At 40.6% G+C, this 27891-nt stretch overlaps 2 protein-coding genes across 4 annotated transcripts in view; both read right to left on the bottom strand.

Annotated features, from left to right (window-relative positions):
- LOC124284652 (thioredoxin-like) overlaps window positions 1–27891 on the bottom strand; it is a 48825-nt gene that overhangs the window by 6125 nt on the left and 14809 nt on the right. The window contains exons 1-2 of one of the 3 annotated variants that reach the window (XM_046720758.1): window positions 7415–7660; window positions 857–895 (exon numbers count right to left, since the gene is read on the bottom strand). In XM_046720758.1, coding sequence (XP_046576714.1) covers window positions 857–877 — 21 coding nt within the window. In that variant the 5' untranslated portion in view covers window positions 878–895; window positions 7415–7660. Of the gene's footprint in view, window positions 1–856; window positions 896–2598; window positions 3688–7414; window positions 7661–27891 lie in introns of those variants that run through there. The other 2 variants (XM_046720760.1, XM_046720759.1) reach the window with 2 other exon arrangements.
- Window positions 9025–26188, bottom strand: LOC124284651. The gene is made up of 2 exons (XM_046720757.1): window positions 26006–26188; window positions 9025–10363 (listed from the first exon to the last, which is right to left on the bottom strand). Exons 1-2 carry the CDS (start codon window positions 26062–26064, stop codon window positions 9265–9267), a joined length of 1158 nt encoding a protein of 385 aa, XP_046576713.1. The 5' UTR covers window positions 26065–26188; the 3' UTR covers window positions 9025–9264.

Genomic DNA, 27891 nt, shown 5'->3' with positions numbered 1-27891 from the left:
ACTACACACTACACAAACACTGATGTACTGATATACTGTATACTACAGACTACACAAACACCGATGTACTGATATACTGTATACTACACACTACACAAACACCGATGTACTGATATACTGTATACTACACACTACACAAACACCGATGTACTGATATACTGTATACTACACACTACAAAAACACCGATGTACTGATATACTGTATACTATACTACACACTACACAAACACCGATGTACTGATATATGTACATACTACACACTACACAAACACCGATGTACTGATATACTGTATACTACACACTACAAAAACACCGATGTACTGATATACTGTATACTACACACTACACAAACACCGATGTACTGATATACTGTATACTACACACTACACAAACACCGATGTACTGATATACTGTATACTACACACTACACAAAACACCGATGTACTGATATACTGTATACTACACACTACACAAACACCTATGTACTGATATACTGTATACTACACACTACACAAACACCAATGTACTAATATACTGTATACTACACACTACACAAACAACGATGTACTGATATACTGTATACTATACACTACACAAACACCTATATACTGATATACTGTATACAACACACTACACAAACACCGATGTACTGATATACTGTATACTACACACTACACAAACACCGATGTACTGATATACTGTATACAACACACTACACAAACACTGATGTACTGATATACTACGCACTACACAAACACTAACAAAATATCATTAGTGAACGTCTCGGCTGAAATGTACAACAATTCATATATTTTCGATATAAAAGTATATTCGACATATACACATTCACTCTTACCTTCGTCTTAACAACTTTCATCTTCAGGGTTTAAGACAACTGAAACAAATATTCAAATGATGAGACTTGAAGAATATATCGTACGTCGTTGAATTGAATAGATCGCAATAGGTCGTGAAGCGGGAATAGATATATAATGTTTCATCACAGTAGGTCATATCTCTGCATTATGTTACTTCATTGCAGTGAGTCATATCACTGCATTATGTTACTTCATTGTAGTAAGTCATATCACTGCATTATGTTACTTCATTGCAGTGAGTCATATCACTGCATTATGTTACTTTATTGCAGTAAGTCATATCAATGCATTATGTTACTTCATTGCAGTAAGTCATATCAATGCATTATGTTACCTCATTGCAGTAAGTCATATCAATGCATTATGATTCTTCACCACGGTACATCATATCACTGCATTATGTTACTTCATTGCAGTTAGTTATATCAATGCATTATGCTACTTCACTACGGTACATCATATCACTGCATTATGTTTCTTCACCACGGTACATCATATCAGTGCATTATGTTACTTCATTGTAGTGAGTTATATCAATGCATAATGTTACTTCACTACGGTACATCATATCACTGCATTATGTTACTTCATTGTGGTAAGTCATATCAGTGCATTATGTTACTTCATTGTAGTAAGTCATATCAATGCATTATGTTACTTCACTACGGTACATCATATCAATGCATTATGTTACTTCATTGTAGTACGTCATATCAATGCATTATGTTACTTCACTACGGTACATCATATCACTGCATTATGTTACTTCATTGTAGTAAGTCATATCAGTGCATTATGTTACTTCATTGTAGTAAGTCATATCAGTGCATTATGTTACTTCATTGTAGTAAGTCATATCAGTGCATTATGTTACTTCATTGTAGTACGTCATATCAATGCATTATGTTACTTCACTACGGTACGTCATATCAATGCATTATGTTACTTCACTACGGTACATCATATCACTGCATTATGTTTCTTCACTACGGTACATCATATCACTGCATTATGTTTCTTCACTACGGTACATCATATCACTGCATTATGTTACTTCACTGTAGTACGTCATATCACTGCATTATGTTACTTCACTACGGTACATCATATCACTGCATTATGTTACTTCATTGTAGTAAGTCATATCAGTGCATTATGTTACTTCATTGTAGTAAGTCATATCAGTGCATTATGTTACTTCATTGTAGTAAGTCATATCAATGCATTATGTTTCTTCACCACGGTACATCATATCACTGCATTATGTTTCTTCACCACGGTACATCATATCACTGCATTATGTTTCTTCACCACGGTACATCATATCACTGCATTATGTTTCTTCACCACGGTACATCATATCACTGCATTATGTTTCTTCACCACGGTACATCATATCACTGCATTATGTTTCTTCACTACGGTACATCATATCACTGCATTATGTTTCTTCACCACGGTACATCATATCACTGCATTATGTTTCTTCATTACAATACATCCTGACACTACAGTGTTACTTCGTTGCAAAATTTAAAATGGAATAATACATATACCGTCTAATGCATGGATTTGCCTGGTGTGTGTGTACCTGTGCGTGTGCGTAGGCGCGCGCGTACATGAACGTACATAAGTGAGTTCCACCTTCAAGCCATGTTTGAAAGAACATTTCTGTATACACGGGACTACGTGAAAGTTTGTTGACAGCTTGTTGACGTACCTTTGGGGTCAGTTACAGTGGTGAAGAGAGCTCGAGTCGAAGTGGGCACTGGTCATATGCAGGTAGTAGATACTGGCTTCAATACCCTCTTACTGTTATGGGTTGCCAGGTAGCAAGGTTTGAGAAGTATTAACGCTTACATAAGGGGATAAATAATCTAGTTACATACAAATCCAAATAGCACAAAATGCTTACTGAAAATAAACGAAAGCGGATTAACCGTGAATACTAATCTCACGCTGTTCTTATCAGTATTAACGTTATGTATATGTTCCAACGTGAATGGAGCCGATGGGGTAGCCTATTGGTTAAAGCGTTCGCTCGTCACGCTGGAGACCCGGGTTCGAGTCCCCTCATGGCTACAATGTTTGAAGCAGATTTCTGGTGTCCCCCGCCGTGATATTGCTGGAATATTTCTGAAAGCGGCGTAAAACTTAATTCACACACTCACTCACTCCAACGTGAATGTGTAGTTAGGGGACACAATATAAACACACTCCTATAACAAAGGGATCATGTACGGCCATAATACTGTTGACATTTACCCACACTCTCAATCAAAATGACATTGTTTTAGACAAAAAGATGTTTTGAGTGGGATACGGCTGGTTAAATACTACACTTAGAATCCGTGAAGATCCGGGTTAAAATTGGTCTTCAGCAACCCTTGCTTGTCGCAAGAGGCGACTAACGGGATCGGATGGTCAGGCTCGCTGACTTGACTGACACATGTCATTCTACCCCAACAACAAACAAACAAAACAAAATACACTTAGACTTTGAATTGTCACTTAGCTAGATTTAGATTAACGCATAACCTATAAAAATGTCATATTTGTTATACAAATAAATGAAAAGAAGCCTCCATGAACTAGAGGATTCAGCACTCTGGGCTGCTTTGTTTAGGACTTTTGCATGACAGGAAGGTCTGGGAGGTAGAGAAAGAACAAGGTAAATGACTGTGGGGCAGACTAGGTGGCTTGTAAAATGCAAGAATTGACAACTGTGGAGGTCATAAACATCCCACAGTGCTTGTCTATAAATAATCGAGCCTGGACCAGACAATCAAGTGATCAACAGCATGAGCATCGAACTACGTAACTGGGATATGGTGACAATTGTCAACCAAGTCAGCGAGCCTGACGACCCGATCCCGTTAGCCGCCTCATACGACAAGCAAGGGTTACTGAAGACCAATTCTAACCCGGATCTTCACGGGTCCCAAATATTAGGAATGCATCATTATAACATAAAGTTCCATGTATTCAGAATGGTACTAAGACATAACGGAATGAACCAGTACTGTTTTATCGATAGCGATCACGTACAGTGTAAACTAACACGGAACGCCTGGCCAATAATCACTCATTACATAAGTGGTACGCCACGACATTGGGGCGGTGGCATGCATAATAGAGGTCGTGGAGGTAATTTGGCCTATAATCAGCAGCAGATTAGACTCGTTCGCTTTGAATGCATGATGGCTATTAATGCATATTTGTAATTCAACGCCGCACTAAACAATATTCTCGCTCTGTGACAGCGGTCTGGAAATATACTGAACATCATTGAAAACGCACCACTTATAAAAGTTCAGATTATTAAAAGCACATGTAAGGAATTGATATTTTTTTGAGAGGATAATAACAGATGGACGACTGACAAAAACAGCAACACAGAAAAGACGCTCATTCATTGAAATGTTCCACAGTCAGAAAGGATCAAACAAACGTGGGGTCAAATCGAAAAGTCAATATCGCGTGTGACCGCCATTTGCATTGACACATGCAGTTCAACGTCTCCTCATCGAGTCAATAAGCGTCCGAATAGAGTTCTTGAGGATGGCATTCCACTTCTGCAGTAGTGCAGCCTCAAGTTCCCGGATGTTTCGCATCTGTTGTCGCCGCGAAAGACTTTGACCAATTTCGTCCCACAAGTGCTCCATGGGGGATACATCTGGCGACTGTGCTGGCCAATGAATAACCTGGATGTGTTGCTGGGCCAGATACTGCATGATAAGTCTTGCGTGTGCCCGTGCGTTGTCCTGTTGAAAAGTATGGACATCTTGGTGGTGATTGAAGACAGATACGATGTGATTCTGAAGAATCTGCTCACGGTAATAAAGGGCATTAACTCTCCATTGACAGACATGAAGGCAGTCCTGTGATTGTAATTTATTCCACCCCAGACCATGACACTCCAACCACCCAAAGGTCTGTCTGAACCACACACTCATCAGCATAACGTTCACCACGTCTACGCCAAACACGTAATTGGAGCCGTGAGGGCATCTGCAAATGAACCAGCCGTTACACTTGAGTGCACACCCACCCGCTCTGACTGGGTTCGGTATCCCGGCTGCTTCGTTTCTTGGGAAGTAAACCCAAGTACACAATATTGCACTTTTGATTTGCGATTGTACGCTTATACTTTTGTTTATATGTGTTTTTCATAACCAGCAATGTATATTATATGTCATGAATAAGTGATAATTGTGTTTTAATTATGTTCGATTTTTTGGTTGCATGTGACCTTTAATAAAACCGACAAGGCCCATTCAACATGCATAAAACAATCTTAGAGCTGACAGTACGACTCTGATTAGATAATGAACATGCGTTTGCGGATCAGCATCAAATACCGGGGGAATCACTCAACAAACTGCTAGCGGAGGTCACACCGATAGCACACATCACAAACACATGTAAAGGCATGTCGATTCTACACATGAAAAACACAGGAACATATCATACAAGTCAAATAGAATTATATTTTTCTGCATATAATTTTGTTTAAATGGAAAACATAAGGCATATTTCACCTGTGTAACGGACTAAGTATTAGATCACCATATATTTTGAGGGGCGGTGGGGGTAGCCTACTGGTTAAACTTAAAGCGTTCTCTCGTCGACCAGGGTTCGATTCCCAATATGGGTACAATGTGTGAAGCCCATTTCTGGAGTCCCCCGCCGTGATATTGCTGAAACATTGTAAAAGCGGCATAAAACTGTACACATTCCCTTCCATATATCATGAAAACTACTTGTTAACACCTGGTGGATATTATTAATTAAACTGAATGTCGGATTAAATAATCGATAGGAAATGTGACAAATATACAATGTCACGTCAGTCTATAAAGGTACAAAATATCAAATCTATGTCAACGCTAGGAGTAAAAAGTTCTAGACACATAGTTTTATTTATAATTCGCATACTAAAAACAAATAAACAACAACAACCCAAAGTTTGTAAGGCCTGGCCTTGCCATAAATAAAAATACTTAAGACCATCTAATCACTGGACAGAGTGAGTGAGTGAGTGAGTATGGTTTTACGCCGCTTTTAGCAATAATCCAGCAATATCACGGCGGGGGGACACCAGAAATGGGCTTCACACATTGTACCCATACTAGACAGCGACAAGACAAGTATTTTACGATACTGACAGAGATGGGGACTACTCATATCTAAATATTAGGAGATAAAAAATTGCGTAGATCGATGCTCATGCTGTCAAACACTGGATTGTCTGGTCCAGACTCGATTATTTACAGACCGCCGCCAGAATAGTTGGAATATTCCAACATCACGGCAGAGGACACCAGAAATGTCTTGTAAAACAAATCTATTTCACAAACGTTTTCCTTGACTTATCGGAATCTCTGTACTTCTACACAGCAGTCGTCTAATATCCAAATAATCTAACTGGATTTTCCGGCTCATCGATCACTTGATTGTCTGGTTTGTTTACAGGCAGCCGTCACATGGGAGCAGTACTGCTGTGCAGCGTCAGCAAAAATAATGGTTCCATTTTTCGGCAAATTTTGTGAAATCGTGCTGCCGGTTGGGCAGGGCATGCTTGCCTTTTTCACGAACACTTGGTGTCATCAATGGTTTTCATCAAACCATTCAAATAATCTTCAGTGCTATTGCTTCCCTTTCACCAAAAGGAATTCTTTTTGTGGGGACGCACGCACACGCACACACATTAAAGAAGAAACAAGGAAATCTGTTTGACTGGCAGGTTAAGACTCTTACTTGACAACGGTATAACAGTCTATACAGAAACGTCAAATCATATATAATAAAGAATTTGTTATCCATAAAGAATCTTGCTTTCTTATGGAAGAAGGAAAGTCTCACAATTTCGAGATTTTGGAACTGATCTTAAAAATCTTGAAGTAAGGAGAAAATGGTCCAAGTAACGAAAGAAATATTTGAAATAACGAGAAAATAATGATAGCAATGTGAAAAAAAATAATCTCGCATTTTAAAAAAAATGTATCGAAAATACGAAAATGTAAGGAGGACGAACGCGAAATTTACAAAAGAAATAGACAAAAAATCGAAATAAGAAGAAATATCGGCATAACAAAATAATCTTTGCTACCAAAGTGGCACTGTTACGCTTTCGTACATACAATGACGGGGTGATAGAGTACGTTAGATCACGTGACTACATGTACACACAACTCACTATCAAAATATACACGATTCAATGGCTTGATCATCCACGGTCGCATTGTATAGCACGACGCTAGTGCTGTTTCACTCTAATAAACTCACGGGCGAAAGAAACGTCACCAAAATTATTTTTATATCTTTTATCGTACGCTAAGTGATTATTCATATCTTTAGTTCACACTTTCATCATTCAGAATGTTGTAAATCCATTAATTTTCCAAATATGATTGTTCAATTTCCAAAATCTAAGTTTGTTGTTTTGTGACAAAGAGCGAGGTGACGTTTCTTTCGCCCGTGAGTTACCTGTTTGTAGTTATAGAAGTATAATTATTACTATAGAATGTCTTTACCTGGACGAGTAAGACCAGAGAGTCAGTCCTAATCCGTCATCTTTAGTCGTCTGGATGACTGCTATTCTCGTGATAACATTGTTATCAGCAAGATAACACCGAGTTCCGGGACACAAGCGTATAGGCCTAGTTGTAGCGGTAAACAGATACGTGTGGTGTTGGCAGTGTGGTGGCCTCGGGTAATAGCCTATCATATGGGCATTCACACACAGACACAGAGACAGTCAGTCACACAGACAGACACACACATACACACGCACGCACGCACGCACGCACAGACACACACACACACACGCGCACGCGCGCACGCAGACAGACACACAACGTGAATTTTCCAACACACTCACGTACATACATACATACATACATACATACATACATACATACATACATACATACATACATACATACATACATACATACATACATACATACATACATACATACATACATACATACATACATACATACATACATGCATACATACATACATACATGCATACATACATACATACATACATACATACATACATACATACATACATACATGTAAATTGGCAAATTCGTGTTATGTCATTGTACATGTGTGTGCGCGTGTGTGCATGAGTGCGTGTGTATGTGCATGCGTGAGTGCAGGCCCACTGAAAGTTCTCAGATGTTTAGGTCAGCGGTCTAAGATGAGTTCTGATACACATGTACCAGTAGGCTCGAATATATATACTGATGTGTCCACATTAATCAATCAATGAAAGAGTCAATTTTAGATCGTTTTTTTTGACACTTTCATACATCAAATTATACAAGAGCATCAACGCCATGTTTATCACTATCATCCGGCAACGGCCTGTAGTATCTGAGAAAGTTCAGATCATTAAGCACTGTCAGATCCCATCACACAGACTTGTGAATTGGTAACCCGTGAATTTGCGATCCGGGTTAGAATTGATCCTCAGTAACGCATGCTTGTCGTTAGAGGCGACTAATGGGAAGATACTTCCTGATTTTCATGAGAGCCTAGTGAAGACATAGTCGTGAACCAGGGTATATCAGCATGAAGAAGGCATAATAAGATACTTTGTCTCGCTGTGATCCCTGTTATAAAGAAGTTGAATTCTCTTAAAGAAAGAAGACTAAAAATTTACGATTTTTTTTATAGATTTCTTGAACATCTGTAGTAACATAATTGAAATAATCGAAGCAGCTAGAAAATTAGAATTTTGGAGTTCTCAAGAAACTTGAATAGAAGGGCAATCGAAATTACGACTATGTAATCGAATTAAGGAGAAAAAATCTTGAAAACGAAAACAAATAAATAAATATGGGATATCGAGAATTTTAGGGAAAAAAATCATCGTAATTTACTACCATCATGGCACCATTTGGTTTTCCTGGCGTGTGACAGCTCTACCCATGAAGCCATTTGTTCTCCGGGCTTATTTCTAAATGTATCTAACACGTCAGCTAATATCTATACCTATGTCGATTCGTGTATTGAATTTCTAGCTGAAGTGACCACATGTAACTTCCACATGACACCCATAACAAATTCGAGCTATGTTTTTAGATCGATGATCATGTTGTTGATCACTGGATTGTCTGGTCTAGACTTGATTATTTACAGACTGACGCCACATAGCTGGAATATTGCTGAGTGCGGCGTAAAACTAAATTCGCTCACTCACTCACTCACTATAATGACGGTAATAATTATGTCTTATTACAATGAGACATAAGATGCAATTACCACAACGTGTTTTATGCATTAACAGTTGGAATCACCATCAGCGCCAATATCACCAGCAGCACAGCACCAACATCCTGGACATTTGTTTCTGTCAGTCCAGTTTGTCCTAATCTTCTATCAGATCAGCATTCCCATAGTATATGTACCTCATTATGCTCCCAACTGTTGTGTTCCACATCTTTATATTTTCTCGGTTCCTTTCTCTGTTTCCCTTTGGACCAAATCTCATGTAAAGGTGAACCACAAAGTTATTTTCCTGCCAGTTCCATTTCCTGCCGCCAAAGAGGTAGGCTAGCTCTTTCCAGTTTGGTCGGCAGAGTGATGCCGGTTCTATGTGAATCAAGTTTGGGTATTTCTGTGACAGCTGATACGGTTTGATCACAGAGTGGGAGCCCCAATTTTTGTCTTTGAATGTTTTGTATTCGTGGTGCCATATTTTTTGGAAATCAGACCATGGTTTAGAAAACATAATCCCATTGGCTAAAACGTATGGTACCGCGTGACCCATTGTGACGTCATGGACTAAAAGCGGGTCAATTGGGTTGACGACTATAGAATCAGTGTCGAAATACATCCCTCCATACTCCAACAGTGCTTCGAGTCTCACAATATCAGCGACGTGCTCTATAACCTTGACGTCATTGCCTCTGATCTTGGTGGGTCTGTCTCTGTGGACGAGGTACAGATTCTTCACCTTCTGTTTCGTCTCTTCCCAATATTCACCAACTGGGAGGTTGTCATGCCAGAAGTAAATTTTCTCTGGCTTCGCGATACGAGACGCGGCAAGGACTGCTATCATATAATGAAATCGGAATGTAACATTCCCATTTGAGAAAAGACAGAAATGGACTATTCTCGGTACCACCGGCACAGCGTGGCTTATTGAGGCGTTAACATCGAAAGGCTCTTCCACAAGTTCATCGAAATTTGTGCGTTTGTAAAAGTATACATCCATTTTATTTCCTGGATCTTTACATATATTGGTTTCAAGGCAATCTGGAGCAGTAGGTTGTTCTGGAAGGATATAATTTGCAAGGCTTCTATTGGCAAAGCTGTCTCCTCCGGGTTTGAAGGATGTGCTCTGTTTATAAAGAGGGCGACCACCCAGAAGGAATATGTCCTCGACAACGACAAAGTAACAGCACAGCACACCCATGAGGGTCGCCAAGGCCACGAAAAGATGACTGCTCAAGAGCCTGATCATTCTGAAATTGAAGAATTATTTTTGTAATAATGTCGAAAGGCATTTTCTGCAATTTAGTATGAAATTGGCTTGAGAGATTTTATAAATATTTCCTGACACGGTACTGTTGCTCGCCTGGATAAATAATCATGAGGGTGCTTTTGTTTTGTTTAACGCCGTATTCAGCAATATTCCAGCTATATTTAAGAAATACAGTTCGCTCTACCACCATGTATAGTGTAATAAAACACTCTTTCGCCCTTAACTATTATGACGTTAAAGCACTCGGACGGTCATAATAGTTCAGGGCGAAAGTGTGTTTTATTACACTATACATGGTGGTAGAGAATAGTTCAGGACAAAAGTGTGTTTTATTACACTATACATGGTGGTAGAGCGAACTGTATTTCTTTTCTAAGATGCCAAATTTAATACTTTCTAAGGATAATTACGATTAATTTAAGGCAGAAAACAAACGACGGTGTCGGTGACCTAAATTAAGAATCCTCGCACAGGGCTAACTGGCGCGCTGTTCTATTGATGTGTCTGCCCCCCTACGTTAAGACGAACGTTACCAGAAAAATAAATGATAAACAGTTTGATGACGGTTTACGTTCGGATTAAATATCTTCTCTGAATTATTTTAATTACATCTGTGATTAACGTAAACCATGTGAACGTCGCATTTATACTACCAACGTATGTTTAGATCAGTACATCCAGACGAAGCTGAGTAGTCAAGCGACATTCCACGATTGCATTGTGGGAATGTAAACAATGCGAACGTACCGTGTCGCTGAAAATTTGTGAGTCGAATTTGGACATTTTAAACGTCAGAAAACATAAACGTAATGTTTCCACCAGTGATGTTAGGTGAGTGAAGCAACTGCAAACCAAGAAACGGGATGCAACGCAGTAGTTTACTGTAGGAGGCTGTACGAGGCGATGACAACTGACATGCATCGTGACGTCGCTGATATTGTGACGTTATGTACAATGGTTCGATTACGAGGGGGCACACTAGAATGGCGCATTGACGGGATACCTTTATTGTCTGTTCTAAGATGCCTAGCGGTTAGAACAATCGAAAAAAAAGAAACATTATCAGACAATAAAGGTATAGTTTTTTGATGACGTAACAATTGAAGGACGTTTTCCTGACAGAATGTTTTTAATTTTGAATTGTTTGAACGCACGGGTACAAATCTCTTTGTAGCCATCGCTTGTGTTTGCTGACAAGAAAAACAGATTTATAGTTATCTCCCTTCCACCGATTTGCATTCGCAAAACATCGGTAATTTCCGTACATCATACTCGATTCAATGTTATTCGAGATAAAGAATTACTACCACGAAGTACCAAATGAGTTGCCATTGACAGCGGGGTACATTTGAAATGTTACTCGCTTGTAAGCGGGGTACATTGAAAATAATAGAAGAGCGCTCAGCCAATCAGAAAGCGACATTTATGTGTGAGGTAAGATATAGGTTCTTTGTTTACACTAATGGGGGTTCCCTTTTGGAGAACACCTGGTGTCATCACAAATGTTCAGTTCACCATTCATATGATTTTCACAGCCAATTTGCCCTTTGCATCAATTGTAATCTATTTCAGAGGATAGTCAAGACTGGGTAGTCTTTTGCACTGATAATTAATGTTTATGAAATGTAAGAGCATGGTCAAATTGCAGGCCAACAGTGAAATATCTTGGAAAACGAAACATGTCTGTCTGACTAAAGACGTTTGCCAACTAAAAGACGCTGTTAAAAGGACATTAGACACAATGAAGCAAAACCATGACATTATGTATGAGGACATGGGCCCATTTCAGGCCAGGTGAAATGCTCTGTTTGATATGTTTGTGCAAATAATTAAGTCTGGACCAGACAATCCATCATGAGCCTCGATCTACCCAATTGGGATACGATGACATATGTCAACCAAGTCAGCGAGCCTGACCACCAGATCCCGTTAGTCGCCTCTTACGACAAGCATGGGTTGCCGAAGACCATTTATAACCCGGATCTTCACGGGGAGACAAGCATGGGTATTTGAAAATCAGTTTTAACCCGGTCTTTACGGGTATGTCAAGAATGGATACCGAACTAGACTTACGTCCGATAGGAAACCTGTACGTCCGATAGGAAACCTGCAGGCGAAGAACAATTATTCCCATGTCAAGAATTGATACCAAAGTAGACAGATTTAATTCCGACAGCAAACGTAATTAAATCCTCATGCATGGAATTCTAGAATCCGGTAAAGAAAAGTCAATGGCATGTAAGGATACTGTGTTACCCGTCCTTACTTAACATGCTTAACCTCAAACGCGGCAACCGTAGGATATCACACGTGTTAAACGTGAACATTCAAAGACTGCCTCGTCCAATGGTGGCTGAGTCACCCGTGCCATGAAAGCGAGACCCACGCTCAAGGAACGTGGACTTTGAATTTTCAGTGATGTCACGTCACGATATCGTCAGCAGCTGCCTACGCTTAATAAAACCAACATCAGCTTTGGATATTTAGCTATGTATATTTCAAAGATGGACGCTCGGTGGTAAAGCCTTGCAGAATGGAAAACAATACCCAAAATCGATGCTGTCTAATACCGCAGACACTACCTGAGAACACCGGGACACGATACTAAATGTTTTATTCTCTGGGGTACATGCTTAAAGAACAAATAAACTTTGTTTTTTTTACTCTTTTAACTATTACATATAAAAGATTTGTGGTCAGTCTTATGGGGAACACCAAATTCATTCTTTAAAAACTTGTGGTTAATTAGTACCGAGCGATTAAAAGTTGCCAAAAAGTCGCCTGCTTCACTCTCGCCCGCCAACGAAACCACAGACAGGTTACGTAACTCTGTCGCCAGAGCACTGCAGTGACGTCATATGAGGAAGGATTTTCAGTTAGTTGTATAGAAAGTGTGTAGCAAGTTCGTCATTTTGATGATTTCTCGACATCAACGAAGACATGCCAAATCGTTGCGTTGTCGTCAATTGCTCCTAGAGGTCGGGCGATGGTGTCGCCATGCACAGATTTCCACAGGACCCGCAGTTCGTGCAAAATGGGTTATGTTTGTGAGTGCGAAGCGAGCGTTGTGGAAGCCTGAAACGATATCTTACTTGTGTTCAGATCGCTTCACGGAAGTTAAAGGATCAAAACTACTTACTAGTCGTAGTAAAATATGTATATGATTGATAACCATAAAGATTTTCCATGACACAACTTGTAACATAACGATTTCTGCCTCAGAAGCGAGGTTGTGGTTGAAGTAACAATAATACTGTAAGTAGTATTATATTGACACCCACCTCGCTTCCATGAGAGAAATTGTTATGTTATACAGCTATGTCATGCAAAATCATATTGACCATCAATCAAATACATATTTTACTACCAGTAGAAAGTAGTTTTGATTTTGTAACTCGGTGAAAACAAACCTAAATAGCATTTATACTCAGATTGGCGGATGTTCTCGACAGGGCGCCGCCATTTTTGAAAATCGTGAAGTCACGGGCTAAAGTCTGTTAGAATTAATGAGATTATGGTTTGTTTTCATCAAGTTAGAAAATCAAAACTACTTTCTACTCGTAGTTAAATATGTATTTGAATCATAACCAAAAGCATTTTGCATGACACAACTTATAACATAACGATTTCTTCCACGGAAGCGAGGTGGGGGGTCGAAGTGACAATACTGCGCGATAACTTTCTTGCTACATTCACGTGGTTAACGTCCACTCACCAGTATGTATATACTAGTCAATGTACGTCTTTATTTTTGGTCTTATTATCCTAATTAGTTTATTATCATACTTGTATGCATTTTGAAACTAAATAAAAAGCAGACGATCTGCTGATACTTATAGTGCATTTATAACAGGACTATAATATCTGGATATTTGATAGTTTGCCAATGTGAATCATAATTTGCACACACGCCCTAGTATGTCTCATTACACTTCATAGCGAAAACAACAATTCTGTTGAATGCTACGACAAATGAATAAAAACAAAATGCAAATATTTAAATTAAAACAGAATAAATTTATAGGAACAATGTCAGGCTATTACCTTGTTCGACGAATGTATCCATCAACATAAAAAAACCCGAGTGATATGCCATTCATCTGCAGCTGTTCCAAGTGATGTGTCTTTCAACAGTCTAGTATACGAAAAAGTGATATATAGTTTCAGGTATGTCACATCGGTGTATAGTCTCATTGGTCACCCAAGATAGCACACCTGGCAACTGATTGCATAATGTCCACCATTCTTTAAAAACGGTAATTTAGTTAGCCAATAATGAGCAATCAATCACTGTATTGGCGGTTAATCCTTTGAAGGAAGGACGTTGTTTTTACGCAGACACAGCCACGACAGAGTGTATTCAGTATAGATTAATAAATCTACATACATAAACACTACCTTTTGACAAATCCGCTGTGTAAGATAAAAGTAATCAATCAATCAGCGTGTTCTCGGTTAATCCTTTGATCGATGTTTATAATGTTGAATATTTACTCCAGACACAAGAAATGCCAAATGGGAACCTTTGTCGGGTAATGTAAGTGGTGTTACCACTAATTATACCTGTTATAAATTCATTAGCTGACCATCAAGTGAATGATGACAAATAACATGTGTAGGTTTATACCACCTAACACGGGTTACAACGAGAGAGTATTAATTGCTGTATTGCATGCAATTTTAATTGCATGTGAAAACTTATGGGCCGAAACTGTTTTGAGAATACAAACAGAACTTCATTGTTGCATAAGAAATACATATAAGCATTTGCTGTGTGCTAAAACCGTATGTACGTATGTACCTATGTAAAATTTCAGATTCTTCTAGCAATGGCAAAATAGGGTTGTTTAGTTTACCGATTCAAATAAATCAAATGTCATTTTTTAATATCACGCGTAATAGACGTCATATTTTTACATGACATGATTAAATATCGAGGTAAAAAAACACAGAAATGGGATCAATTTGGATCAGTCATTACACAAATAAGGCCTAACGACACCAAGCGATTTTGACAGAATCGTCTATGAAAACAAGTTGTAACTCGGAAACTAGGCAAAGCAGGAGACAAAATTATATGACAGAAGATTGTGAGAACATATAGCTTTCATTTTCCACAACAGTTGTCACGATTTCAGGTTTATACAAACCTGTAAACAAGATAATTTACCCCCTGAAATGTAGATGAATTCTGCATCGGCCCTCATATCTATTCCTCATATGACGTCACAGAGACGCCCCGCTCTGATTGGTTGAAATTTCGTTCGCGGGTGAGAATTGTGCACTGTTGTCAAAAAGGTCGATTTAAGTTGATTAAAGATCGAAGTGAGTAGTTTTAATGACGGGGTTTCATTTATAGCGATGCCAGTTAGTGATTCATTTATTGTACCCCCCTAGAGTATATGTGATCTTTAAGGCCCAAACAGTATCCAAAATGACCTAACAATTTCAACACCGGTGTTACATAAAACTTGGACTGCTCTGGCGATAGATTTCCTATTCTCATTTTGAATATCAATAGAGTGATAGAGTGAGTAAGTGAGTGAGTGAGTGAGTGAGTGATTGAGTGAGTATAGTTTTAAGCAGCTTTTAGCAATATTCCAGCAATATCACGGCGGGAGACACCAGAAATGGGCTTCACACACTCTATCCATGTGGGGAATCGAACCTGGGTCTTCGCTTTAACCACTACCCACCACTAGGCTATCCCACCGCCCGCCGCGGTAGCCTGGCAGGGATACTGCTGTGTGGTGTAGGGCTGGATATTATAAGTTGTTGACTGGTCACGAGGGGGACATTATAAGTTGTTCACTGACTGACTGACTGACTGACTGACTGACTGAGTTTGGTTTTATGCCGCTTTTAGCAATATTCCAGCAACATCACGGCGGGGGACACCAGAAATGGGCTTCACACACTCTATCCATGTGGGGAATCGAACCTGGGTCTTCGCTTTAACCACTACCCCACCGTCCCCAATGGACTTGGAAAAAAGACATCATTTCAAATAGTATGCTTGTGGAAACTTTTTGTGGACTGTAGTGTGGGGTAGTTAATGACACTCACTACAGTTTGTAAACTGCAATACTGATTACGATATATACACCTCGTCAAAAGTATTGCAACGCCAACGTTAAAGTGAAATTGCATTCAAGTGAAGTACATTCGTCGATAGGCCATTCCGTGAATTGCATGCAGAACGGTAGGTGTCTTCAATGCAGTAGGATTTAGGGCTAGAAGACCGGTTGGACGTCCAATCTGTGCAGTAGGATTAAGGACTAGAAGACCCGATAGACGTCCACTCAACGCAGTAGGATTTAGGGCTAGAAGACCAGTTAGACGTCCACTTAATGCAGTAGGTTTAAGGGCTAGAAGACCAGTTAGACGTCCACTCAACGCAGCAGGATTTAGGGCTAGAAGACCCGTTAGACGTCCACTTAATGCAGTAGGATTTAGGGCTAGAAGACCAGTTAGACGTCCACTCAACGCAGTAGGATTTAGGGCTAGAAGACCAGTTAGAAGTCCACTCAATGCAGTAGGATTTAGGGCTAGAAGACCCCATAGACGTCCACTCAATGCAGTAGGATTAAGGGCTAGAAGACCAGTTAGGCGTCCACTCAATGCAGTAGGATTTAGGGCTAGAAGACCCGTTAGACGTCCACTCAATGCAGTAGGTTTTAAAGACCAGTTAGACGCCACTCAATGCAGTAGGATTTAGGGCTAGAAGACCCGTTAGACGTCCACTCAATGCAGTAGGATTTAGGGCTAGAAGACCCGTTAGACGTCCACTCAATGCAGTAGGTTTAAGGGCTAGAAGACCAGTTAGACGTCCACTCAATGCAGTAGGATTTAGGGCTAGAAGACCCGTTAGACGTCCACTCAACGCAGTAGGATTTAGGGCTAGAAGACCCGTTAGACGTCCACTCAACGCAGTAGGATTTAGGGCTAGAAGACTCGTTAGACGTCCACTCAACGCAGTAGGATTTAGGGCTAGAAGACCAGTTAGACGTCCACTCAATGCAATAGGATTTAGGGCTAGAAGACCAGTTAGACGTCCACTCAACGCAGTAGGATTTAGGGCTAGAAGACCAGTTAGACGTCCACTCAACGCAGTAGGATTAAGGGCTAGAAGACCCGTTAGACGTCCACTTAATGCAGTAGGATTAAGGGCCAGTTAGACGTCCACTCAATGCAGTATGATTTAGGGCTAGAAGACCAGTTTGAAGTGCGGGGTTTTCTTTTCTAAAGGCATGTTACGTTGTCCGGGTATGAAGGGTTTCCGGTTAAAACCAGACCTTAAGGTGAAGGTTACCCTAATCTCTCGGTCATGTCCGGGAGGGAATGGGGCTGAGCAGGAATGGGTTGCTATATAGCAAAGACGCGGTGCTTGAGTTTCGTTATCTTTCCATTTCGTTTATGGGTTTGGCCCCATTGTCCCCCCCCCCCACCCCCACACACATTGAACACATATGATCCCAGGCACTTCAAAAACAGAGAAATGCGACCTAATTTACCCCTTAACGTGGATGGTGCTACAATATCATTGGTCTTTTGTTCGTAGTCGTCATCAAGGAGAGCCATGACATATTGGACATTCATTATAATGGCATAGATAACTGTAACAGTCAAGTACACAACGGAACATATGTGTCTGACTGACTACCACGACCGAAAATAACGCACGTAATATTGAATGAGGGGTAACACAGCATACAAGAACCACATTGATAGAGCAAAGGAATATGCCTTGATTAAGTTACAACGTCTTCTCACTGTTATAGCTAGCACAGACAAGTCCAATGGCAACACCGTGATTTTTCAGAAATACTAGTAATGTATGTTTGTATACATACATGTTTAACCGTCCATACATCGTTCATGGCCCAGCCAGATCCCTTAGTTTCGCAAGTCTGGTGTATAGGTGCTTGCCATTGTAAAGTTTCGAGTTTAAAGTCGCCATCACGATAGAAAACCTTATGCTATCAAGGGTCGAGGACCCGTGAAAATCCGGGGTAGAATAGGTTTTCAGCAACCAATGCTTGCCACAAAAGGCGACTATGCTTGTCGTAAGAGGCGACTAACGGGATCGGGTGGTCAGGCTCGCTGACTTGTTTGACACATGTCATCGGTTCCCAATTGCGAAGATCGATGCTCATGCTGTTGACCACTGGATTGTCTGTTCCAGACTCGTTTATTTACGGCCCGCGGACATATAGCTGGAATATTGCTGAGTGCGGCGCAAAACTAAACTCACTCACTCACTCACTCAGGGGTTGAGTCACTGCACATGATTCATAGTGGTTGCTTTTAATTTCATTGTGTGGTTTGTTGTCTGTTGGCGCTATTCTATGTTCCGTAAGCCGTGAAAGTGGGTCCAACCTCGCTGATCTGGCCTGAATTTCTCTGTGTGGTTTGTTGTCTGTTGGCGCTATTCTATGTTCCATAAGCCACGAAAGTGGGTCCAACCTCGTTGATCTGGCCTGAATTTCTCTGTGTGGTTTGTTGTCTGTTGGCGCTATTCTATGTTCCATAAGCCGTGAAAGTGGGTCCAACCTCGCTGATCTGGCCTGAATTTCTCTGTGTGGGATGTTGTCTGTTGGCGCTATTCTATGTTCCGTAAGCCGTGAAAGTGGGTCCAACCTCGCAAATCTGGCCTGAATTTCTCTGTGTGGTTTGTTGTCTGTTGGCGCTATTCTATGTTCCATAAGCCGTGAAAGTGGGTCCAACCTCGCTGATCTGGCCTGAATTTCTCTCTGTTGTTTCTTGTCTGTTGGCGCTATTCTATGTTCCATAAGCCGTGAAAGTGGGTCCAACCTCGCTGATCTGGCATGAATTTCTCTGTGTGGTTTGTTGTCTGTTGGCGCTATTCTATGTTCCATAAGCCGTGAAAGTGGGTCCAACCTCGCTAATCTGGCCTGAATTTCTCTGTGTAGTTTGTTGTCTTTTGGCGCTATTCTATGTTCCATAAGCCGTGAAAGTGGGTCCAACCTCGCTGATCTGGCCTGAATTTCTCTCTGTTGTTTCTTGTCTGTTGGCGCTATTCTATGTTCCATAAGCCGTGAAAGTGGGTCCAACCTCGCTGATCTGGCATGAATTTCTCTGTGTGTGGCTTTGTTGTCTGTTGGCGCTATTCTATGTTCCATAAGCCGTGAAAGTGGGTCCAACCTCGCTAATCTGGCCTGAATTTCTCTGTGTGTTTTTTGTCTGTTGGCGCTATTCTATGTTCCATAAGACGTGAAAGTGGGTCCAACCTCGCTGATCTGGCCTGAATTTCTCTGTGTGGTTTGTTGTCTGTTGGCGCTATTCTATGTTCCATAAGCCGTGAAAGTGGGTCCAACCTCGCTAATCTGGCCTGAATTTCTCTGTGTGGTTTGTTGTCTGTTGGCGCTATTCTATGTTCCATAAGCCGTGAAAGTGGGTCCAACCTCGCTGATCTGGCCTGAATTTCTCTCTGTTGTTTCTTGTCTGTTGGCGCTATTCTATGTTCCATAAGCCGTGAAAGTGGGTCCAACCTCGCTGATCTGGCATGAATTTCTCTGTGTGGTTTGTTGTCTGTTGGCGCTATTCTATGTTCCATAAGCCGTGAAAGTGGGTCCAACCTCGCTAATCTGGCCTGAATTTCTCTGTGTGGTTTGTTGTCTGTTGGCGCTATTCTATGTTCCGTTGGCGCTATTCTATAATCCGTAAGCCGTGAAAGTGGGTCCAACCTCGCTGATCTGGCCTGAATTTCTCTGTGTGGTTTGTTGTCTGTTGGCGCTATTCTATGTTCCATAAGCCGTGAAAGTGGGTCCAACCTCGCTAATCTGGCCTGAATTTCTCTGTGTGTTTTTTTGTCTGTTGGCGCTATTCTATGTTCCATAAGACGTGAAAGTGGGTCCAACCTCGCTGATCTGGCCTGAATTTCTCTGTGTGGTTTGTTGTCTGTTGGCGCTATTCTATGTTCCATAAGCCGTGAAAGTGGGTCCAACCTCGCTAATCTGGACTGAATTTCTCTCTGTGGTTTGTTGTCTGTTGGCGCTATTCTATGTTCCATAAGCCGTGAAAGTGGGTCCAACCTCGTTGATCTGGCTTGAATTTCTTTGTGTGGTTAATCGTTACATTGATGGACGGGCATGTGCCACCGACGGATCTGTCAGTGTGTGCACAGTGCTTTGACGTTTTTACTTATCTACTTGCCCCCACGAGGTGCAGATGCCCCTGGAGTCAATGTGTTGTTGTTGTATGATCTTTCGGTGATTTAATGTGTTTTGTGGGTTCTTGGCGTTTTTTGTTTGTTTTTGTTTTGTGACTGTTACGTCAATAACCAATACTGCCCTTTCACATAATAGTGAGCTTCCCTTCACCCTGCAGTAGCGAACCATTATATCACTCTCGTCAGACAAGAATCCGCCTCAGCAGGCTACACTCACCTTCATGGCGAACCATTATATCACTCTCGTCAGACAAGAATCCGCCTCAACAGGCTACACTCACCTTCATGGTGAACCATTATATCACTCTCGACAGACAAGAATTCGCCTCAACAGGCTACACTCACCTTCATGGTGAACCATTATATCACTCTCGACAGACAAGAATCCGCCTCAACAGGCTACACTCACCTTCATGGTGAACCATTATATCACACTCTCGTCAGACAAGAATCCGCCTCAACAGGCTACACTCACCTTCATGGTGAACCATTATATCACTCTCGACAGACAAGATCTGCCTCAATAGGCTACACTCACCCTCATGGCGAACCATTATATCACTCTCGTCAGACAAGAATCCGCCTCAACAGGCTACACTCACCTTCATGGTGAACCATTATATCACTCTCGACAGACAAGAATCCGCCTCAACAGGCTACACTCACCTTCATGGTGAACCATTATATCACACTCGTCAGACAAGAATCCGCCTCAACAGGCTACACTCACCCTCATGGTGAACCATTATATCACTCTCGACAGACAAGAATCCGCCTCAACAGGCTACACTCACCTTCATGGTGAACCATTATATCACTCTCGACAGACAAGAATCCGCCTCAACAGGCTACACTAACCTTCATGGTGAACCATTATATCACTCTCGACAGACAAGAATCCGCCTCAGCAGGCTACACTCACCTTCATGGTGAACCATTATATCACTCTCGTCAGACAAGAATCCGCCTCAACAGGCTACACTCACCTTCATGGTGAACCATTATATCACTCTCGACAGACAAGAATCCGCCTCAACAGGCTACACTCACCTTCATGGTGAACCATTATATCACTCTCGACAGACAAGATCTGCCTCAATAGGCTACACTCACCCTCATGGCGAACCATTATATCACTCTCGTCAGACAAGAATCCGCCTCAACAGGCTACACTCACCTTCATGGTGAACCATTATATCACTCTCGACAGACAAGAATCCGCCTCAACAGGCTACACTCACCTTCATGGTGAACCATTATATCACTCTCGACAGACAAGAATCCGCCTCAACAGGCTACACTCACCTTCATGGTGAACCATTATATCACTCTCGACAGACAAGAATCCGCCTCAACAGGCTACACTCACCTTCATGGTGAACCATTATATCACTCTCGACAGACAAGAATCCGCCTCAACAGGCTACACTCACCTTCATGGTGAACCATTATATCACTCTCGACAGACAAGAATCCGCATCAACAGGCTACACTCACCTTCATGGTGAACCATTATATCACTCTCGACAGACAAGAATCCGCCTCAACAGGCTACACTCACCTTCATGGTGAACCATTATATCACTCTCGACAGACAAGAATCCGCCTCAATAGGCTACACTCACCCTCATGGCGAACCATTATATCACTCTCGTCAGACAAGAATCCGCCTCAACAGGCTACACTCACCTTCATGGTGAACCATTATATCACTCTCGACAGACAAGAATCCGCCTCAACAGGCTACACTCACCTTCATGGCGAACCATTATATCACTCTCGACAGACAAGAATCCGCCTCAATAGGCTACACTCACCCTCATGGCGAACCATTATATCACTCTCGACAGACAAGAATCCGCCTCAACAGGCTACACTCACCTTCATGGCGAACCATTATATCACTCTCGACAGACAAGAATCCGCCTCAACAGGCTACACTCACCTTCATGGTGAACCATATATATCATATATACCCATTGTAAAATCATTGAACAAATCCAGATAAAGACATGTAAATATTTCTTAAAAGTTGGTAAAAATACATGCAACAATATGGTTCTTGGTGAATGTGGCAGATTCCCTCTTCAACTTACTTATATGTCAAGGGCAGTTAAATATTGGTGTAGACTTTTAACTCTTCCAAGTTGTAGATTACCTCATCAGTTTTATTTAATGCTTAAGTCTTTGGATGAATCTGGACGGACGACATGGGCATCTCATATCAAGAATATTGTATTTAGATTTGGCTTTGGCTTTGCTTGGATTTCACAGGATATTGGAGATATTGATGGTTTCATTTCTGTTTTTAAGCAAAGATTGTCTGATAATCTTTCACAAGATTGGTACTCATCCCTACATAGTACAACCAAGTGTTCTAATTATATTCTTTTCAAGTCCCTCCTGAATGTTGAAACTTATCTCAGTTTAGGTATTGCCCCATATTTAAGAAATTGTTTAACAAAATTTAGATGCGGTAAATTTAAACTTAGTTCTGAGACCGGTAGATATAACAATGTCCCTTATTATTCAAGATTCTGTCATTTTTGCTACAAAAATAATCTTAATTTAATTGAAGATGAAATACATGTTTTACTTTATTGTAAAGCCTACTTAGATATAAGGAATAAGTTTCTGGGTAAATATTTGAAACATTCTATTTCACAACACAGTTTTATAAACATAATGACTTCAAAAAACATAAATGTTATAAATAATTTGTGCCTATTTTTATATAATGTTGGGAAAATAAGAGATTCTGATGTTTTTATGTAAAACCAGGGAAAATCTACAACATTATATAGTTTCCCTGGTAAAACGCATGTAACTTTTTATTATATTTATGAATGTATTTTGGGCCAGTGGCCTATTACTGAATAAATGTCTGTCTGTCTGTCTGTCTGTCTGTCTGTCTGTCTGTCATATATATCACTCTCGTCAGACAAGAATTCGCCTCAACAGGCTACACTCACCTTCATGGTGAACCATTATATCACTCTTGTCAGACAAGAATCCGCCTCAATAGCTATCACTCATCTGACAAGAATCCGCCTAAACAGGCTAATACATATCTCATCTGACAAGAATCCGCCCCAACAGTCTAATACATAGCTAATTTGACAAGAATCCGCCTCAACAGGCTATCGCTCCCATCTGACAAGAATCTGTCTTTATGGCCATTTAAAGGTTGTGTCGAAGCAAGTTTGGACATATACGGCCTGTTGCCTGCCTCACTCAACTGTACTGTTAGTGTTTTGTGTCCTATACTAGTGTTTCCGCCGAGCACTGAATCAATGGTTATGGCAGTGTATCCTTTGAGTGTGTGTGGTTGCGCATGTAGGAAATGGCTCAAATCATTTACTAAGTTGGAGAGAAAACTGTCGCGATTTGGTGGTCCAGCTGTTCGTTTAGTACGTGAACTGTATTCATTACCCGTGATTCGTCCTCATGGGCCCAGTAGCGTCACCAATTTCTGCGCTCTATATACTTCATCAAGCAAAAGTGTGGTCTAGTAAGAACAGTTTTTTACATGCATTTCTAAGAACGAGACCCCTGACGAGATCATCATAATGCCAACCATCTTTGGCTACTTGTAGGAACTCACCAAACGGTTCTGATTGTTGCTTCCCGTCTATCAAATCAGTAGCTGTTTTCAACCTAACGATTGTGTTCTGGACATAGCCTTGTAAGAACGTTTTCTTCAACATTATCCCCAGCCAATGTTCCCTCGAGCCAGTGAAATGCCTGTGAGGACAGGTATAAGGGAAATAGTTCTCGTTTATCCTTATCCGAATATCCATGGACATGGCAATAGCGTCCAAATGTCTTTCCCATCCATATCAGCCTCCAAGGTTGAACCGAATGCCGAGCCCAGTAATGTACAGCAATGCAATTCTTCAAAGAGGCAAGAAAATGGCGCCAGTCTGTTAGAGGGACAATGTGTTCATTTTAATTATATATTTGTTGTTGTGGAAACTGTTAATTATTACCTTAGAGACTTGTGCAAGTCTACAACATAATGTGCAGGCTGCTAAGAATGGTACTGCTTTTGTAATTAACTGGGCTAGCTTTCCATTAACAGAATCTCTGGAATGTGTGTTAATGCAATGAGATGGAGGGCTTGCGAGTGGTCGGTGTGTTGAAAATATCAGTGTATAACAGATGGGAGTTGGTTTGAGGAGAAGTGAATGATGACTATTCGAATGATATTAGAGCTACTGCATTTCTGGTCTTAGTGCTAACTGACATAATCGGAGTAGTATAACTAGACTATGGACTGTAAATACGACTAATGCTTGGTCTCTAAATATCTAAAAACTTGACAGAAACAATAATTCCATTTTTTCATTTGACTTGAAAATTGATATGGGAGATTCATGGATATGAGGAAAACAGCCTTGCCTCATCTAAGGCATTAGTATCACGGGACCCTCTATTATCGCGGTGGTTAATGTTGTCGCCATCGGGATTATGAACGCCTACTGACATTTGGCATTTTATATATATTTTCAGTTGATTGATGTTTAATCTTCATTTCTGTCACAAACAATAATGCACATAGTCGCAAATCGTTCGATACGATCGCAGCAATCCCGAATATCTCGTTTTACCCGAAAATTGAAGCAACTCTCTATTATCACGGTATTGCTATTTTCTTTACTATGACACGCGGTACAAGCAAATGACACTGTCAAACGTTTAATAAGACAAGTAAGGAATCTAAATAGTTCTATTATTAGGAATTTCATTCAGATTAGTAATATCATCATGCTTTTAACCAAAACATCTGAAACTTGTATTCATTTGGATACAAGGTAACAATAACCTAACAAAATAATGTTTTGCCGCCTAACGTACCATAAAATTTGCTGCCAGGGTGACGTTGCATTATAAGTCACTTCCTGTTATATTTTTAGAATGGAAAATATGCATATAACCTTATAGTTGTCCCAGGATAACTCATGACGAAGTAAGTTTTGATTCATGCTAGATGTAATGGCAGTAGGGTCATACTAGTTTCAAAATGTTCCAGAACTTACTGAAAGGATGAATACTTCAATATTTCTACGATTAGACGTGACATTCCAATGAAATATATGACTTTTTTAAACGTAATTTGCGTATGTTAACAGCCGATGCGGGGCGTGGTGTTTCTGTCTTCCAGGTGTTTTCACGTGCCGCGATAATAGAGAGCCCGCGATAACAGAGCGTTCCAGTATACTACAGAACCGGCTGAGTGGAAGGGAAAATAATGCTATTCAGCGGTTGTGAGACATACTACATGTATACTAAAAGTGATGGGGCTCTCTTGGTTACATGGAGTAGGATTAATACTAAGACTTTTGTTACAGGTGGATTTTGGTACAGTGATTATTTCAAGGATCTCGTTCTTTTACAACTTGTATTCGATACAATGCGATAATGGCTTACCTAGATGTGTCCGATCCAATGAAATTTTGACACTTTACACAAAAGGGTCCGAATGTCATAATCGGAGTTCTGTTTGGCACTTGGTCCAATCCTGTGGAATTATTGGCACTATACACAAAAGGGTCCGAATGTCACAATAAAAGTTCTTGCTGGCACTTCCTGGTTCGTCACCTTTACCATGGAGTCCTTCACGTCTATTGTCCCACCATGTTAGTACACAGTCTGCCGCCAGTCTCCAGAGTTTTACACGAGTTAGATCATTAGTTACATGCACACCCATTAAGCGTCCCTAATTACTGACATTACCGGTTATGTCAGTGCAATGTATTTTCACCAGTTATAATATACTATCCCAATAAAGAAACGCATAGGTAAAAAATCTGATACGAAAATGGTGTATTTTCAAACATGTATAACTCGTCCACAAATAGACTTTAGTGCATGAATTTTTACATCAGTTTAGAAGAAGGAAATGTCAACCAAGTCGATAATTTTAGAAAAGGTTTGGCCCTAAAAGGCTTCCGTTCTTTTGTCACTGATGCATTAATGTTTGGCATGTCCTCCACATGTCTGCTATAAATCTCCTTGAAAGCTTTGCTGAGGCCATGAATGTTGTAACCTTGACCAAAACAAGAGTTTTATGTCTCTCTTTGAAATCTTGGTAAAAAAAGAGCAGGCTCGATTGTACGTAAAACAAAGTGAGATCTCACCCTTTCTTCAACCCTGAATCTTTATGCATAGATGTAAATATGAAACAGTTGAGGCGATCTCACTTGTCTCCTCAATGTCAACTTTAGATGGGTAAATCAATGGAAGGGAATTGGATGGTTGATGGTTATTGAACGATATTAGACCATAGATAATAACTCTAGCTTAAGTATAACTTCTTGGCCAGATTGTTTTGCCAACCCGAGTAGAAACTCAGATTAATTTGCAGAAAGAAACAGGAGAGGAGGAGCAGAATCGGTTCCCATGGAAATGACTACTTGTTGTCTAATTGCCCTGAACCTCTGAAGAAAGAAACTTAAGTATATCGTTGTACAAAAGAGGAAAGGACATGTCTTCAGGTTTAAGAGTTAAGCCAAACGTTGATATCACCGTGTAATGGTTCAGGTAGATTTCTTCCTCAGTAGCTCAGTAGTTCCTTAGAAGATGACCATGAAGATCCCCTTCGCCCAGAAAAGTCTGTTGCAGTGGGGAGGGACAGGGGATGTTGGGGGTTGAACCAGGCTGGAATTCCTGGCGTCTCTGTTCTTTGTCCCTGATTCGTCTCTCTTCAAAAACAGACACTCCGGAACTCACAAGGGAGCGCCAAACGGCACGGTCCTCAGCATTCGTCACCACTCGCCCCTTTCAGTAAACTCGCTATTCGGCTTGTCCCGGAATAACACGAGTTGGTCACGAATGGGTCCTCAGCGGTCTCCTCTTCCCAGGTGGAATGGGGAATGTCACAATGCTTGAGAGACACATTCAGCGTGTCTTTGTGCATATATAACAAATTTGTGTAATTTATTTTAACGACAAAGAAATACATTGCATCTTTCACAACATTTTAACATGCTTTAGCCAAAGGAAGTGAATATTTAAATAACGTGTATTTTCCAGTGTGTAACATTTATTATTATATTCATATGCATACTTCTCTGTTGTAAATAGGCTTGAAGTGTATAGCACGTTGAACGTCTTGGACACTACGTTTGAACAAATTTGTGAGTGAGTGAGTGAGTGAGTGAGTGAGTGAGTGAGTGAGCTAGGTTTTACGTCGCTTTTAGCAATATCCCAGCAATATCACGGCGGGGAAACACCAGTAATGAGCTTCACACATTGTACCCATGTGGGGAATCGAACTCGGGTCTTCATCGTGACGAGCGAAAGCTTTAACCACT

The sequence above is a fragment of the Haliotis rubra genome, unplaced genomic scaffold (genome assembly GCF_003918875.1).
Source record: "Haliotis rubra isolate DU_JTF1 unplaced genomic scaffold, ASM391887v1 Scf340, whole genome shotgun sequence".
Lineage (NCBI taxonomy): Eukaryota > Metazoa > Mollusca > Gastropoda > Lepetellida > Haliotidae > Haliotis > Haliotis rubra.
This window is presented reverse-complemented; position numbering and strand designations above follow the sequence as displayed.